This window comes from Myxocyprinus asiaticus, chromosome 48, assembly GCF_019703515.2.
Source record: "Myxocyprinus asiaticus isolate MX2 ecotype Aquarium Trade chromosome 48, UBuf_Myxa_2, whole genome shotgun sequence".
NCBI classification, from domain to species: Eukaryota; Metazoa; Chordata; class Actinopteri; order Cypriniformes; family Catostomidae; genus Myxocyprinus; species Myxocyprinus asiaticus.
Window position 1 is genome coordinate 2,203,506 of NC_059391.1, and position 18,596 is coordinate 2,222,101.

At 44.7% G+C, this 18,596-nt stretch overlaps 1 protein-coding gene across 1 annotated transcript in view; it reads left to right on the forward strand.

The window, feature by feature from the left end:
- ano5a (anoctamin 5a) overlaps positions 1-18,596 on the forward strand; it is a 98,176-nt gene that overhangs the window by 28,788 nt on the left and 50,792 nt on the right. Inside the window, exons 3-8 of the mRNA XM_051692039.1 lie at positions 449-556; positions 1,260-1,328; positions 2,946-3,230; positions 13,119-13,229; positions 13,322-13,437; positions 14,532-14,666. Coding sequence (XP_051547999.1) covers positions 449-556; positions 1,260-1,328; positions 2,946-3,230; positions 13,119-13,229; positions 13,322-13,437; positions 14,532-14,666 — 824 coding nt within the window. The remainder of the gene's footprint in view (positions 1-448; positions 557-1,259; positions 1,329-2,945; positions 3,231-13,118; positions 13,230-13,321; positions 13,438-14,531; positions 14,667-18,596) is intronic.

The window sequence follows — 18,596 nt, forward strand, 5'->3', positions numbered from 1 at the left end:
AAAAGATGGCCGCCGAGTGGATTGACTTGCCTTAAAAGGGACTTTGAAGACATTCTGTAGTAATTCATACAAATAATAGACATATTGGTAATGCTGGTTTTTCTTTTGCATAAAGCTTACACTGAAGTGCTTGAGATTTTATGCGTGTGTGAAGCAGGATGCTTGTATTGTTTGCTGTGGGTGCTGTGGCATTAGTCTTGTTATTCTAACTAAACAAATCGCATGATGGATTGGTGTGGTGAAACTGCAGTTAGTTTCTAATATTTAATATACCCTGAGCAAGTAATAACAAGATCTGAATGCCTCAACAAATAGTTTTCATGCAAGTTGAGTAACTGTATTTCTTTTGTCATGTAATAGGTTTAATACTTGTTTCCCAGTCTGGAACTGGTAATTTGTATTTTTATGAAAAAAAATTAATGAAAAACAATAACCTGTGTGTGTGCAGGTGGACAAGCAGCTTCAGAGCAAGGACTCTGTGTACTTCAGAGATGGCGTACGGCGGATAGATTTCGTTCTCTCATTCATCGACGATAAGGATGGAGAGAAGAAACAGGTGCGTTTTTTATTGTTATATGCATATAATGACATTTTGCTTCCACCTGCATATTCCAAGGGAATTTGGAAAAAGTATTTGCCTAAACAAATTGCAACTCTGAAACTAAACTAGCCATTCTAAAAATCAGAGACTAGTTTATAGTTAAAAGTTTTTAAATGGATTATTATTATTTAGTCAAACTTTCTGAAGTGTAATTATATATGCAGTCAACTATAAGTCATTACATTACAATATTTGGAAAATAACATATAAACTGCTTTTAAACACTGTATCTCTGTGGCACTTTCAAAACATCCCTGTTAGGTGTGTTGACAACTTAGTGAAGCCTCACACCAGTGTGTGTGTGTGTGTGTGTGTGTGTGTGTGTGTGTGTGTGCGTGCGTGTGTGTGTGTGCACGCGCGTGTGCGTGTCTGTCAGAGGTTACAGTGAGTATGTACTTCCATTTTCCTGTTAGTTGTGAAGTATGTGCCTCACCAGACCAAGACAGGAACTCACACTCTTAACAGACACACAAACACAAAACTCTGTCTATGGACACATTGGCTGGGAGAAGTTGTACAGGTTATACGATTACAATGTGGGGAAAAATATTATGTTGAGTTAAAGTACTGGAAGCTGATTGGTCAGTACAGTGTTCCAGCTGTGCAGGATGCACAAAAACACCAATCAATTGTTTTTGATCTTCCATGTGTTTCACAGGATCGGAGGAAGGAGTTTGAAGCTAATTTACAGAAAGCAGGACTTGAGTTGGAGACTGAGGACAAATCCGTGAGTGACAGGCCAGAAAGGCCCATACGGATATTCATATGGCATCAGAATCATATTGACTGTATCTCACAAGTAAAGATATTGATTAATAAACACAAGATTATTACCCTTTTAGCAATATCCTTCAGTCAGTAGCAACATACACTATATTGCCAAAAGTATTCGCTCACCCATCCAAATAATTGAATTCAGGTGTTCCAATCACTTCCATGGCCACAGGTGTATAAAATGAAGCACCTAGGCATGCAGACTGCTTGTACAAACATTTGTGAAAGAACGGGCCGCTCTCAGGAGCTCAGTGAATTCCAGCGTGGTACTGTGATAGGATAACACCTGTGCAACAAGTCCAGTCGTGAAATTTCCTCGCTACTAAATATTCCACATGTCAACTGTCAGTGGTATTATAACAAAGTGGAAGTGATTGGGAATGACAGCAACTCAGCCACGAAGTGGTAGGCCACGTAAAATGACAGAGCGGGGTCAGCAGATGCTGAGGCGCATAGTGCGCAGAGGTCGGCAACTTTCTGCAGAGTCAATCGCTACAGACCTCCAAAGTTCATGTGGCCTTCAGATTAGCTCAAGAACAGTGCGTAGAGAGCTTCATGGAATGGGTTTCCATGGCCGAGCAGCTGCATCCAAGCCATACATCACCAAGTGCAATGCAAAGCGTCTGATGCAGTGGTGTAAAGCAAGCCGCCACTGGACTCTAGAGCAATGGAGACGCGTTCTCTGGAGTGACGAATCACGCTTCTTCATCTGGAAATCTGATGGACGAGTCTGGGTTTGGCGGTTGCCAGGAGAACGGTACTTGTCTGACTGCATTGTGCCAACTGTGAAGTGTGGTGGAGCGGGGATTATGGTGTGGGGTTGTTTTTCAGGAGCTGGGCTTGGCCCCTTAGTTCCAGTGAAAGGAACACTGAATGCTTCAGCATACCAAGAGATTTTGGACAATTCCATGCTCCCAACTTTGTGGGAACAGTTTGGGATGGCCCCTTCCTGTTCCGACATGACTGCGCACCAGTGCACAAAGCAAGGTCCATAAAGACATGGATGAGCGAGTTTGGTGTGGAAGAACTTGACTGGCCTGCACAGAGTCCTGACCTCAACCCGATAGAGCACCTTTGGATGAATTAGAGTGAAGACTGTGAGCCAGGCCTTCTCGTCCAACATCAGTGTCTGACCTCACAAATGCGCTTCTGGAAGAATGGTCAAAAATTCCCATAAACACACTCCTAAACCTTGTGGAAAGCCTTCCCAGAAGAGTTGAAGCTGTTATAGCTGCAAAGGGTGGGCCGACGTCATATTAAACCCTATGGATTAAGAATGGGATGTCACTTAAGTTCATATGCGTCTAAAGGCAGGTGAGCGAATACTTTTGGCAATATAGTGTATTTCACTGCATTTGTTTAGTTGAGCCCAATTTACAGGAATTTTGTCAGTTAGTGTCCACTAGAAGGCAGTGTAGTTCATATTGTACATGGTAACTTACTTAAAGGAATAGCTCAACGAAAGCTATTACTTTTGCCTGTTGCTGTCCATTCAAAAGGAATATTTTAATTAGTGAAAGTCAAATAGCAGTTCTTCCTCTTCTTATCTGCCATGCATTTGTCATTCCAGGAGTCGGAAGATGGGAGAACATTCTTCCTGAAGGTCCACCTCCCATGGGAGGTGTTGGCAACATATGCAGACGTTTTGAAAATCAAAGTTCCTTTTAAAGCCAATGATATACCTGATAAGAAAGAGGTGCCCTGCAGCTGGCTCTTTACACCCATCCGACTGCCCGAGCACGTGATGCACCCTGAGCCAGATTACTTCACCTCCACATTTGACAAGAGCAAGATCGATTTCTTCCTCATCGAGGATAAAGACACCTTTTTCCCTCCATCCACACGCAATAGGATCGTAAGAAAGCCCTTAATATCAGTTGCTAGGAATGCCTAGCATTTAGCACCTACAGTGCACAATTTTTTTTATTATTATTACATAATATATGATATTTTATATATGAGTAATTTTTCAATAAGTGAAAAATCTGTGCTTTTGGATTTAAACTTTTTTAGTGTCTCTCTTTGAATATTATTCCTAATTTTAAAATGTACACTTTGTTTTCCGGAAACAAATAATACTTTTACATTGCGAACCCCCATTATTGGACACTTTCAAATGTGAAATAAATTAATCATGGCTCACTATGTAACACAATTTTTGTTCCTGGGTAGTAAGTGTTATTTCTTAATTGCTTATGCCTCAAAAGTATAGAAAATGGCTATTATTCCCCGCAATTTTTTCTTTTGTGACCAGGACAGTGATATTTTGAAATGTACCTTTCCCTATCTGTCACTCACTCGATGTTGTGTCGATGTAGTGACACTAGGGGTCACTCATGGGAGCCCGAGACACCTCTGGTCTTTGATAAAAGGCCAATTTGCATGCCACTCCCCCGGACATACGGGTATAAAAGGAGCTGGCGTGCAACCACTCATTCAGATTTTCTCTTCGGAGCCGAATGGTCGATGTTTACTGAGCTGACTGTTCATTCACCTCTGCTGGATCTGACGGTGCATTTCAGCAGCTTCTCCCTCCTCTGCACTGGTGCACTGCAGAGAACGCCCCTACAGATTATGGCTCATGACGCATTCTAGCGTGCGTCCGGCATCAAGATTGGTTCGCGGCGGTAGACCTGAAGGACACGTACTTTCACGTCTCGATTCGACTTGGACACAGACCCTTCCTGCGGTTTGCATTCGAGGGTCGGGCGTATCAGTACAAGGTCCTCCCTTTCGGGCTGTCCTTGTCCCCTTGCGTCTTCACGAAAGTCGCAGAGGCAGCTCTTACCCCATTAAGGGAGGTGGGCATTCGCATTCTCAACTATCTCGACGATTGGCTAATCCTAGCTCACTCTCGGGACATGTTGCGTGCACACAGGGACTTGGTGCTCTCGCACCTCAGCCGATTAGGGCTTTGGGTCAACTGGGAAATGAGCAAGCTCCTCCCGGTTCGGAGCATCTCTTTTCTCGGTTTGGAGTTGGACTCAGTCTCGTTGACAGCGCGCCTCACAGTCAGTGCTGGCCTGTTTGAAGGCGTTCAAACAGAAAACAGCAGTTCCACTGAAACTCTTTCAGAGGCTCCTGGGGCATATGGCATCCTCAGTGGTAAACACCCCACTCGGGTTGATGCATATGAGACCGCTTCAGCACTGGCTTCAGACTCAAGTCCCGAGATGGGCATGGCACCACGAGACACATCGCGTGGTCATCACATCTGTTACCGCCTCTTCAGCCCTTGGACCGACCTCACATTTCTACAGGCAGGCGTTCCCCTGGAGCAGGTCTCCAGGCACGTCGTGGTCACAACAGATGCCTCCAAGATGGGCTGGGGCGCCGTTTGCAATGGGCACGCAGCTGCCGCCTTGTGGGTGGGCCCGCGGCTGTGTTTTCACATCAACTGCCTCGAGTTGCTGGCAATTCTGCTCGCCCTGCGGAGGTTCCGGCCGTTGATCCAGGGCAAGCACGTGTTAGTTCGGACAGACAACACGGCAACGGTAGCATATGTCAACCGCCAAGGCGGTCTGCGCTCTCGTTGTATGTCACAACTCGCACGCCATATCCTTCTCTGGAGTCAGCAGCACTTCAAGTGGCTGCGAGCCACTCACATCCCCAGCGACCTCAACACTGCAGCGGACACGCTGTCACGGCAGGTTACCCTCAGGTGAGAGTGGAGACTCCACCCTCAGGTGATCCAGCTGATCTGGAGTCGATTTGGACAGGCACAAGTAGACCTGTTTGCCTCCCAAGAATCCTCCCACTGCCCGCTCTGGTACGCCCTGACCGAGGCACCTCTTGGTATAGATGCGCTGGCACACAGCTGGCCCCCTGGACTGTGCAAATATGCGTTTCCCCCAGTGAGCCTACTTGCACAGACTCTGTGCAAGGTCAGGGAGGATGAGGAGCAGGTTGTCCTGGTAGCACCCTACTGGCCCACCCAGATGAGGTTCTCAGACCTTACGCTCCTCGCGACAGGCGACAGCCCCCCCCCCCCCCGGCGAATTTCCCTGAGGAAGGACCTTCTTTCTCAGGGACGGGGCACCATCTGGCACCCACGACCAGACCTCTGGAATCCCCATGTCTGGCCCCTGGACGGGACATGGAAGACCTAAGCGATCACTCAGGCTAGGGCCCCCTCTACGAGGCGCCTGTATGCCTTTAAGTGCCATCTGTTTGCTAAGTGATGTTCTTCCCAACGGGAAGACCCCCAGAGATGCGCAGTCAGATTGGTGCTTTCCTTCCTGCAGGAGAGGTTGCAAGGGCGGCTGTCCCCTTCCACCTTGAAGGTGTACATAGCCACTATAGCAGCACACCAGGACACAGTGGACGGTAAGTCCTTAGGGAAGCACAACCTGATCATCAGGTTCCTGAGAGGCGCCAGAAGGCTGAACCCCTCCAGTCCGTGCCTCGTTCCCTCATGGGACCTCTCTGTAGTTCTTCAGGGTCTACAGAGCCTTTGAGCCTTTGCAGTCAGATGAGCTTAAGGCACTCTCCTTGAAGACTGCCCTCCTGACTGCACTCACTTCCATCAAGAGGGTAGGAAACCTGCAAGCGTTCTCTGTCAGCGAAAAGTGCCTTGAGTTCGGTCCGGGCTACTCTCACGTGATCTTGAGACCCCGACCGGTCTATGTGCCCAAGGTTCCCACGACCCGTTTTAGGGACCAGCTGGTGAACCTGCGAGTGCTGCCTCAGGAGGAGGCATACCCAGCCCTGTCATTGCTGTGTCCGGTGTGCGCTTTACGCATCTATTTGGATCGCACACAGAGCTTTAGGATCTCTGAGCATCTCTTTGTCTGCTTTGGTGCACAGCAGAAAGGAAGCGCTGTCTCCAAGCAGAGGATCGCCCACTGGCTCTTTGACGCCATAGCTATGGCATATCACGCCCAGGATGTGCCACCCCCAGTAGGGCTACGAGCCCATTCTACCAGGGGCGTAGCGGCCTCCTGGGCCCTGGCCAGGGATGCCTCTCTAACAGACATTCGCAGAGCAGCGGGCTGGGCAACACCTAACACCTTTGCGAGGTTCTACAACCTCCGGGTGGAACCGGTTTTGTCCCGTGTAGTGGCACGCAATACAAGCGGATAAGTCCAGGATAGCTGGCCAGGTGTATCGCTTGCACATAGCGCCTTTCACCTCCCCTGAGCTGAAGACGTGCGCCATTAACTCCCAGTAGTGTTCACAAACTATGTTCCCTGGTTGGCTTCCTCCGAGCCCTGTGGCAGTTGAGTTTTCTGTCCTGGGGTAGGTGCTCCGCATGTGGTGGTTCCCTGTAGGTAACCCCATGCAATGTATATCTTCCGCTAATTCGTATCCCTGTTGGCAGACTGCGTCTTCCTTGGGCAGAGGCCCCTCTGCCACAGTCTCCATGTTTGTAGTAACTCCTCCCCCATTGGGTAGGACCTACCATGAGACTTCTCCACATGACATACTTCCAACATAGTTCGGCAAGACCATGTGACGTATTTCCACTTAAATATCCCCCCTCTGTCTGGGCGAGTTGTGGTCTCCGCGGTATCCTCCCCTTGGGAGGTACACCCCCCGACTAGACCTGGTCGGCCCAGTTGGATATTCCCCCTTTTTTTAGGGAGTGGAAAAAAAGAAGGGGAAAAGAGGTCATGACTGGGCTAGCCTGTCTCTAACTTTTGGGTAGTCGACTTGTCCCCAAAGGGCCGTTCGACACTCATAACTATGTTGGGGGAGGTTACGTGTTGGCCTGGTGCGCTGGCTATGAGGCACACAGTTGTCTGCCCGTCACACACCGCCAGTTCACGTAACATAGTTCAGCCAGTTGCGGCGTTTTGTATAGGGACCCCTAGTGTCACTACATCAACACAACGTCGAGTGAGTGACAGATAGGGAACGTCATGGTTACTTGCGTATCCTCCGTTCCCTGATGGAGGGAATGAAACGTTGTGTCCCTCCTGCCACAACGCTGAACTACCTGCTGAAATGGCCGGACCTTGTCTCGGCTCCTCAGCATAAAACCTGAATGAGTGCTTGCACGCCAGCTCCTTTTATACCGTATGTCCGGGGGAGTGGCATGCAACTCCCCAATTTTCATTGGCCTTTTATCAAAGACCAGAGGTGTCTCAGGCTCCCAAGTGTGACCCCTAGTGTCACTACTTCGACACAACGTCTCGTTCCCTCCATCAGGGAACGGAGGTTACGCAAGTAACCATGACAATTTCCAATGAAAAAATGGGCAAATTTGTGTCTTTTCGTTCACATAAAGTCAGAAAAAACAACATATGAATCCAAAATCCTTCTTTATCTGTGGTCCGACAAAGACACCGGCTTTGACCTTTGCCTCAGACAGCTTAGGGAAGAAGTCTTGAAAGTACTTGAAGGCTGCCGACTCCTTATGTAGAGCTCTGACAAATTGTTTCATAAGGCCCAATTTGATCAGCACCTTCCAGGGGTCCACCTGTGGCTCCCACTTGACGTTGTTCCTCCCCACAGAGAACTCGGTCCGCTGTGGCCAGTCCCGCCTGTGGTATTGCACCTTGGTGTTCCTGCTGTCCCAAAGGCGAAGATAGCAGGGAAACTTGGTAAAACCACCTTGGAGACCCATCAGGAATGCCACCATTTTGAAGTCTCCTATGACCTCCCAGCCATACTCATCATGCTTCAAGGCGTCCAGCAAGGTCTTGATGTTGTTGTAATCCTCTTTGAGGTGCACCGAGTGAGCCAGGGGAAGAGATGGGTACTTGTTACCATTATGGACCAGCATGGCTTTGAATATTTCTTTAGTATAAATACATGTTAATTTGGATTCATATGTTGTCTTTTTCTGACTTTATGTGAACGAAAAGACACAAATTCACCCATTTTCTCATTGGAAATAGGTAAATTTCAAAATATCACTGTCCTGGTCACAAAAGTAAAGTTTGTGGGGAATAATAGCCATTTTCTATACTTTTGAGGCATAAGCAATTAGGAAATAACACTTACTACCCAGAAAAAAAATAAAAAAATATTACACAGTGTTATAAATAGCGCATTCTTACAATGGCGTCTGTGACTGAAAACTTCAGCTGTTGCATGATGCAGCAAGTGCATCATAAACCAAAAATTGCTGAGTGTGCGTTTAGTCCCGAAAAAAAAGACACAAGCGCTTGGCAAATGCATTGTCAATGCGTGGTCCGGTTGAATGTGTTTAATGTGCGTTCTTGCGTTATTGTGGTGGTAACAATCCTTAATACTCAAAGGGGCGATAGAGTTACTGTACCGTCAAAGGTTTTTGCCATTTAACTTGATGTGTTATTATTCAGGTAATTTGCTTTAAATATATTTCAGTCATGACAACTCTTGGAAAGATTTAGCATGTTAATATTGTTATGATATTTTCATGTTATATTCAATTATGATTTGACCTAATTTTTAAAATAAAAATATGAATCCAAAGGTTCGAAATATTCCACGATCCACAACGTGTAGTTTTAATGAACTCAAATACTGTATGTATACAAGTTATTTTTAGCAATAGACTAATTCATTAACAGCAATTAAACTCACAGATTTGTTCTAAACTAGCCCAAATGTATTTAAATACACTGAACTAAGAATATTTTAAGAGGGCAGTGCCAATACTTGCATTCCAGTATGCTAATTTGGTACTAGAAACTCGTCAGTCAATCATTGTTTTGAGGAATGAAGGCTATACAATGCTTTAAATTGTCAAAAGACTGAAGATTCCATACAAAGGTATAGACTACAGTCTTCAAAGACAAAGGACAATTGGCTCTAACAAGGACAGAAAGAGATGTGGAAGGCCCAGATGTAAAAGTAAACGAGGATAAGTACATCAGAGTCTCTAGTTTGAGAAATAGATGGCTCACATGTCCTCAGCTGACAGCTTCATTGAATTCTACCCACTCAACACCAGTTTCATGTACAACAGTAAAGAGAAGACTCAGGAGTGCAGGACTTATGTGAAGAATTGCAAAGAAAAAGCCACTTTTGAAACAGAAAAACAAAAAGAAAAGGTTAGAGTGGGTAAAGAAACACAGTGTTATGATGTTAGAGTGTTATGGATCTTATCCCCATTGAGGTTTTGTGGGATCAGCTAGACTGTAAGGTGCGTGAGAAGTGCCCGACAAGACTACAGGAAGCGTGGGGTGAAATGTCAGCTATAATGCCAAGGATCTGCAAAGCTGTCATTGCTGCACGTGGAGGATTTTTCGATGAGAACTCTTTTTTTTTTTTCAAAATTGTAATAGTAATTTTTCACGTTATTAATGTCCTGACTATACAGTTGTGCTCAAAATTTTGCATACCCTTGGAGAGTTGGTAATATACGTACCATTTTTAGAGAAAACATGAGTGAGCAGGCAAAACACATTTCTTTTATTTCTTATGGGATTCATATTCAACTGTAGGTTATAACAGAATTGCACAATCGTAAAACAAAACATGGCAACAAAGAAAAAAATGAAATGACCCCTGTTCAAAAGTCTGCATACCCTTAGTTCTTAATTCTGTGTATTGCCGGGGGGGTTGGGTAGCTCAGTGGTAAAAGACGCTGGCTACCACCCCTGGAGTTTGCTCGAATCCCAGGGCATGCTGAGTGACTCCAGCCAGGTCTCCTAAGCAACCAAATTGGCCCGGTTGCTAGGGAGGGTAGAGTCACATGGGGTAACTGGGATTCATCCTCCGGCACCCGGATTCACTACACAACCACGAGGGCTTAAAAGCGCACTGGGAATTGGGCATTCCAAATTAGGGGAAAAATCCACAAAAAAAAAAATACTGTGTATTGCCCGCTTTAGCATCAATGACAGTGTGCAGTCTTTTGTAATAGTTGTCTATGAGGCCCCAAATTCTTGCAGGTGGTATAGCTGCCCATTCGTCTTGGCAAAATGCCTCCAGGTCATGCAAAGTCTTTGGTCGTCTTGCATGAACCGCATGTTTGAGATCTCCCCAGAGTGGCTCGATGATATTAAGGTAAGAAGACTCTGATGGCCGCTCCAGAACCTTCACCTTTTTCTGCTGTAACCACTGGAGGGTCAACTTGGTCTTGTGCTTAGGGTCATTGTCATGCTGGAATGTCCAAGAGCATCCCATGCGCAGCTTTCATGCAGAAGAATGCAAATTGTCTGCCAGTATTTTCTGATAACATGCTGCATTCATCTTGCCATCAATTTTCACAAGATTCCCCGTGCCTTTAGAGCTCACACACCCCCAAAAAAATCAGTGAGCCACCAACATGCTTCACAGTGGGGATGGTATTCTTTTCACTATAGGCCTTGTTGACCCCTCTCCAAACATAGCGCTTATGGTTGTGACCATGAAGCTCTATTTTGGTCTCCTCACTCCAAATTACAGTGTGCCAGAAGCTGTGAGGCGTGTCAAGGTGTTGTCGGGCATATTGTAACTGGGATTTTTTTTGTGGCATTAGCTTCTTTCTTACAACTCGACCATTTTGACAGTTCTTTTCTGCTCCCCATGGCTCAGTATCTAGCCTGCTCAGTGCATCCACGTCAGAGCTAACAAACTCATTGTCTATTTATACACAGACACTAATTGCAATTTAAAAAGCCAGAGGTGTGGGAAATTAATCTTTAATTGCCATTTAAACCTGTGTGTGTCACCTTGTGTGTCTGTAACAAGGCCAAACATTCAAGGGTATGTAAACTTTTGATCAGGGCCATTTGGGTGATTTCTGTTATCATTATGATTTAAAAAGGAGCCAAACATCTATGTGATAATAAATGGCTTCCTATGATCACTATCCTTAAATAAAAGAGTTTTTTTTGCATGATCAGTCATATTTACAAAGTCAGTGCCAAAATTTCACAATTTCTGCCAGGGTATGCAAACTTTTGAGCACAACTGTACATTGTGATCAGTTGAATGCCACTTTGATGAATAAATGTACCAATTTCTTTCCATAAGAGCAAAATCTGTCCATTATTCCAAACTTTTGTCCACCAGTGTACATGCACATTATTTTAAAGGGGACCTATTATGCAAAATTAACTTTTACATGGTGTTTGAACATAAATGTGAGTTGGCAGTGTGTGTACACAACCACCCTACAATGTTAAAGTCCACCCACTCCTCTTTCTTGTATTTCTATTAATCAAAAACAGTGTCTCAAAATGACTGGTTTTCGTATCCGCTCTAAAGTGACGTCACTTTAGAGCAGGCCACGCCCACGACTGGTGACGGACTCCACCCTATTATCATAGATCCTCCCCCGAGTGATCTACACACAGTCCGCCATTTTTTTTTCCGTGCTGGAGCAGCTACAGTGAGAAGAATAATGTCTCAGCTTTGTAAGCGTCATAAGTGTTCTGTTGTTGGCTGTAAAAGTGAACATAAGAGTCTTCATGCACTCCCAGCATCAGAGCCACTGAAGACGCAGTGGACAAGTTTTGTTTTTGAAGAAAATGTGCCCCAAAACATAACAAAATTCGTGTATGTTTGTGCAAATCATTTTACACCGGACTGCTTTGTGAATGAGGGTAAAAAAAATTTACTCTCAAGCATGGATCAGTACCAACTGTTTGTGTTCCAGCTTTATATACTGAAGATGTAAGTATCGCACTTTATATTTTGTGAATGTTTGCAAATCGCCTTTCCGAATGTGCTTGTTAGCTGATTCCACGGCTAATGCAGCTAAAGTTACCATTGTCTCTGATTGTATTCACGGAGACCAGAGCTATGTCGTTATAGCTTGTTTGCACATGACGTCACGTCACTGCGTTGCTGTAGTGTGAAATGCAGATGGAGGGCAGGAAGTGATTTTCTACATAAGAAGCACTATCACAAACTCAAAATGCCTATGTTTTGCGTCGTTTACGGTTGCTCATACGTATATGGCTGAACTCCGGTATTTACGGTGTCAGTCATATTGGTTCTGATTTGCTGTTGCTATAGTATCCAATGCACGAGCTGTAAAGGCACAGCCCTCTTCCGGAAAGGGGGCCGGGAGCAGCAGCTCATTTGCATTTAAAGAGACACACACGAAAACAGCATGTTTTTGATTCCACCCAAAAAGAGGCATTTACAACATGGTATAATAAATTATCTGTGGGGTATTTTGAGCTGAAACTTCACAGACACATTCTGGGGACACCTGAGACTTATATTACTTCTTGTAAAAAGGGGCATAATAGGTCTCCTTTAAGTCATCACGTGCGATTTGCGATATTGACATTAACCATTAATTGATAGTTAATTTTCACAACAATCGATTATGAAAATGTCTGAAATTGACATCTCTGTTGTGTAGCTAGAGAGTTCTGCATTCATGTAGTTGCACTAAATATGTTTCGGCCTTTAAAGGTGCACTCAGTAACTTTTTGCTCATGTCCTCTTGGACATACAGTGACACCTAGTGGTATGGATGCTGCATCATTCAAAATCAAACATTTTCAATTACAGATGCCATTGTAGAAATTCACTATTCACAATTAGCCATGATTAATGTTGTGATTAATTAGTGAAAGTGTGCAGTAGCAAGATGGTTACTGAGATTAAGTGAGTAGTATTCAGATGGTCCTCATGTGATTCTAAAATGGCAGCCCTTATGAGGGCACCCCTGCCCCATGTTGAATAAAACAGCTTTTATAAGGTTACTGATGTGACTCATGTGAGTGCTCATGATTTATACATATGTTTCAAAATTACAATTAATTTCTTTAGGAGTAAATCTATACTACTAAGGATGTGCAGTGTTTGTCCTCCTGTAACTGAAATCTTGTTTTATTCTGTTCTCTGTTTTATTCTGTTCTCTGTGTAGGTTTATTACATTCTTTCCAGATGTCCATACAGTAAAGAAGACAAGGACAAGAAGGGCATTAAGAGACTGCTAAATAATGGAACCTACACAGCGGCCTTCCCCCTGCATGATGTACATCTTTCACAAAGCCATCAAACCTGTTGACTTTTACATCTGTTTTTAGAGAGTTTTGCTCCATCAATAATGTGTGTGTGTGTATGTAGTGCAGGTACTGGACCAGATCTCGTGATCCGAACTGTGAGAGTGAGCGTTATTCTCTGTACAAAAACTGGGCTCGCTTCAGTCGCTGCTATAAAGAACAGCCGCTCAACCTCATACGGTGTGACACACAACAGCCTTGATTGACTTTTTACTTCCTGTTTTCAAACTGCATGTGTAGTCATTAGGGCCGGGTGATACAGCTAAAACATTTACAGTGGCCCCAAAAATATCTGGGCAAGTGACAATGAAGTAAGTTCCCATCAAGTTCACACAGGTGTTCTAGCAGAGGAACCACATGTGGAGTTCAGCACAGTAACTATCAACATGAGACACTAATGGTTTACAAAGTGTTCATGTTCAAAATCTAAGGCAGTGGCTGAAATTAAAGTATTTTATTAATAGATAGATCTTGAGTGTGAATTAATTGCTTATTGTAAACTTTGGATATTAAAATATGTTTTCACAACTGGTAGTAAGACAAAAGAAAGACCATGAAACATCAGTAAACATAAAATCAAACAGCAACTCGCTATTTGACAGTCGCTGAGTAAAACAAAAGGGAAAAACTAACACTGTTATGCAGACTGGAAGACTAGGATAACATGCATGTACTGTATTTTTAGTTTTAAGAGAATTGTTGTTATTCAGGAAGAGGAATTATGTTTTAGCACTTCTGAATGGACTTGAATAACTGTAAACTGATTACACACATTTTAAAATGGAGTGCAATCCAGTTACGAGTAAATAGATTTTTTCATAATCTGATGTAAAACAGAATACATGTAATGTGTTACTACCAAACACTGCGTACAGTAGTAGTAATGATTACATAATCGTATGGCTCAGTGGCATTACTAAAAATGAAATATGTTTTTATAAGGAAATGGTACTTTTAATCTCCAAGAATTACGTATTAATAATGTCACTAGTGATTTCTATTTCAAATAAATGCTGTACATTGTTCAGGTGTTCTGCCATCTGATAAACCAATTGCACCCCAATAACTTAACACCTCAAACTTAGATTAATCCAATACATAATACTCCTTTTTAATCATTTTCTGTATGGGTTTTTTTTGTCACTCAAGTAGAGTGCTGACAACAATTTTGCAACATATTTTTTGTTGAAGTAGTTAAGACTAGGTTCCTTACGTAGTTCCCAAACTTTAATGTTCCCTTTGCTTCTTCATGAATAATGTCCTCCTTTCCACAGGAAATACTATGGAGAGAAGATCAGCATCTACTTTGCCTGGCTGGGTTATTACACAGAGATGCTGTTCTACGCTGCAGTTGTTGGTCTGCTCTGCTTCATCTATGGTTTGGCCACCTTTGATGAAAATGTCTGGAGGTGAGAATAAAGTCAGAAACATACACCGATCAGCCACAACATTAAAACCACCAGCCTAATATTGTGTAAGTCCCCCTCATGCCGCCAAAACAGCGCCAACCCGCATCTCAGAATAGCATTCTGAGATAAAATCCTTCTCATCACAGTTGTACAGAGCGGTTATCTGAGTTACCGTAGACTTTATCAGTTCAAACCAGTCTGGCCATTCTCTGTTGACCTCTCTCATCAACAAGGTGTTTCCGTCCACAGAACTGCCACTCACTGGATGTTTTTTGTTCTTGGCACCATTCAGAATAAATTGTAGAGACTGTTGTGTGTGAAAATCCCAGGAGATCAGCAGTTACAGAAATACTCAAACCAGCCCATCTGGCACCAACAATCATGCCATGGTCCAAATCACTAAGATCACATTTTTTTTCCCCATTCTGATGGTTGATGTGAAATTAACTGAAACTCCTGACCCGTATCTGCATGATTTTATGCACTACACTGTTGCCGCACGATTGGCTGATTAGATAATTGCATGGACAGTGCTCCAGACTGTGACTAAAATGGTCACAAATGCGACCAAAAATAATATATTGCGACTATAATTTAAAATTTAGTCGCCATTGGCGACAGTCGGGTTGTGTGCGTTCATATGTGGTTTCATCAGATAACATCTTGTGAGTTATTGAATACATCTATAGAGCGCGTGCTATCAAAGGTGTGCTTGAGGTTTTCGTCTCACGACTGCTCCAAAGGGAAATCCCCTTTGGGAAATCCCTGAGGACGGGAGGGGCTGCAGCCTCTCCCCCCCCTCGTGTCATCCTGACGTGGAGCAGACGAAGATGGCCCTGGCTCCGCCTCCCCTGCCAGAGCATCGCACATTTCACATCGCATTGCTTAAGTGCAGGACCCATCCGCGCATATTCCCTTTAATACATTTCTAAATTCAGGCCAGTTAGTCCCCAAAATCAGCAGATGGGTGAGGCGGGAACTAACAGCGGCCTCCACTCTATGTTTTGTTCCCTGAAATTTTATCACAAGGGTCACCACAGGGTAGTTGTGAATATCCCCATGCGCATACTTCACCCTCACTGTTTTAGCTGTGCCCAAAGCCTCGTGTTGAACCAAGCGTTGGTGGATAGTGGTTTGATTACAACCCGTGTCCACCAATGCTTGGTGAGTACCCACCTTGACACTTACCGGTATCCAGTACGCTCCGGCCCGAACGGGGGCAGCCTGCGGAGTGTCGGGGATCCAGACCACCGTTCCCAGCTCCATCACAGTGCATTGATCCCGGAAGTGTCCCGGATCCCCGCAACTCCAGCAGACTTGCCCAGGCGCCACGCACCTGCATCGGCGGACATTTCCACCTGAGGGGGAGAGCGGCGTGGCATGGTCGCTTCTGTGGGCGATGCAACACCCCGCTCGCGGGGAACTGGCTTCGGTGGCAGGACTCCTCGCCTCTGTGGGACAGGAACGGGCTCTGGGGAGAGAGCAGAGTGAGAGAGAAGAGGGGAGGGGGAAGAGAACGGGGAAAACACAGGGGGAGGGGAGAGAGAGTGGAAGGGCTCTTCCGCCCTCTGGTACGGCGCCATATGGTCCTCTACCAATCGAACAGTCTCCTCCAGTGAGGCCGGGCAGTGGCACTGGACCCATTCCGCCATTCCTCACAGTAGCTGATGGACGAGCTGCTCCAGTACCACCTGATCGATTATTCCCTCGATGTCGCGATCCCCCGCCAGCAGCCATCTCTGGCAGGCGTTTCGGAGCCGTTGGGTGAAGGCAAACGGGTGGCCTGTCGTCTCCAACTTCATCGACCGGAAGAGCTGGCGATGCTGCTCCGGACTGCGGCCAACCCGCTGCAGGATGGTCTTCTTCAGGTCCTCATGAGCCAGGAGGTTCGCCACCGGCAGTTGTTGTGCTGCATGCTGGGCTTCCCCGGACAGCAACGGGAGGAGCCTGGCCACCCACTGATCACGCAGTCAGCTCCATATCTCAGTGGTCTGCTCAAACAAATCGAGGAAGGCTTCCGGGTTGTCCTCGGCCCCCATCTTCAGAAGCGTGGGCGGGGGCATGGGGCTGTGGTTGTCCGGGGAGGCGGCCGGGGCTCTCTCCTGGCTGAGAAGTCTCCGGATTGCATGCCGGTCCTCTGCTTGAGCCCGAAGGATCTCAAAGAACCGGCGATCTTGATCTTGCCGGAGCTCAAGCAGGGATTGTTGGTGGGACTGGTGTAAGTCAGCAAGGGATTTGAGGATCTCTGCCAACTGGGAGGACTCCATGGGTCATACTTCAAGATCCTGGGTTTCGGCACCAGTGTAACAGCTCAGAAACAGAAGGGAAGGAGAACACAGGGAAGCAGGTTTTTCCAGGCTCAGGTAGGAGTTTTAATCGACCACTTCAATGCTTTACAACTTCACAGACTCATTAGCTTCACAGGAACGTAGTAACTTAAACACATCAGCTTCACAAACATAACAGATTAAACGTAGCAGCTTCACTGGCACCGTGGCCTTCCTTGTGCCAGATTCTCTCTCTCTCTCTCTGCTGGTGGTGTGGCTGCTTATATGCCGCTCTCCCCATGCTCACTGGAATTAGAGACAGGCGTTACACATAATCTAGCTCAGGTGCAAGCACCCTTACCGCTCTCTCTTTTTCCGGATGGACGCTTGACCACGCCCCCGCTGCCACAAACATTTTTCACAAGTGCCTAAAACTTTTGCACAGTACTGTAAACACACACACAATATATATATATATATATATATAATATATACATACATACATACATTCACACATATATATATATACACATTTATATACAGTATATCAAGCTTTTGACACTTAGGACATTTGAGGGACTTGTTCACAACTATTTCACAAGGTGCAAACATTCATTGATGCTCAAGAAGACAACAAACTATTATAAACAAACTATACTTTATGTTATTATCTGTAATGTAGATTGTGAGTAGTATTAAATAAAAAAATCTTTTATCTCTTATATTTGTATAAATTATGATAGGGGTGTGAAAATTTATGAGACAAAAGGGAATGCAAACTTATTTTCTCAACTATATACTTTATACTGTTTATTAAACCTCAGATTAATGGGTTATTAACTGTCTTCCTTTTCTTCTGCTTTCTATCTTGTTTCTGAACAGCAATCTAAATTGAGCTATTCTGTGATTTGGCGACTAAAAACAGCCATTTGGCTCATTAATGTTTCAACTTAGTCATTTTTTAAGTCTGCAGCCCTGATGGATGATTGTTGGAGCCAGATGGGCTGGTTTGAGTATTTCTGTAACTGCTGATCTCCTGGGATTTTCACACACAACAGTCTCAAGAATTTACTCAGAATGGTACCAAAAAACATCCAGTGAGTGGCAGTTCTGTGGACAGAAATGCCTTGTTGATAAGAGAGATCAACAGAGAATGTCCAGACTGGTTTGAACTGACAGTCTACGGTTACTCAGATAACCGCTCTGTTTTGGTGCTGTTTTGGCGGCACGTGGGGGACCTACACAATATTAGGCAGGTGGTTTTAATGTTGTGGCTGATCGGTGTATTCTAAGCATGTATGCAAATGCACAGTAGTACGCTTGGCCAGAGCATTGCAAGCGCACAGTCCCATTGTATAGGGGTGGGCGATGTTCCAGTTAAATTGATATAACGGTTATGTAAAATTGCGGTTCTACAGAATGGTTGGTAAAGCACCTTCCAGTCAAAGATTGTGCTACAAATAATCATTATATTAGAAGCAATGTATTATGTTTTCCATCATGAGTTACTTTTGGGTTAGTTACCTTTGTGCATTTATATCTATAGTTGCCAGGGTTTGTTTCTAGTATCCAATACAGCTAAATACAAAATAAATATGTGGTTGTGTTTGCAAAGATTAATGTATGTAGAAGACTTGTACGTATATTCAACTGAAATATTTTT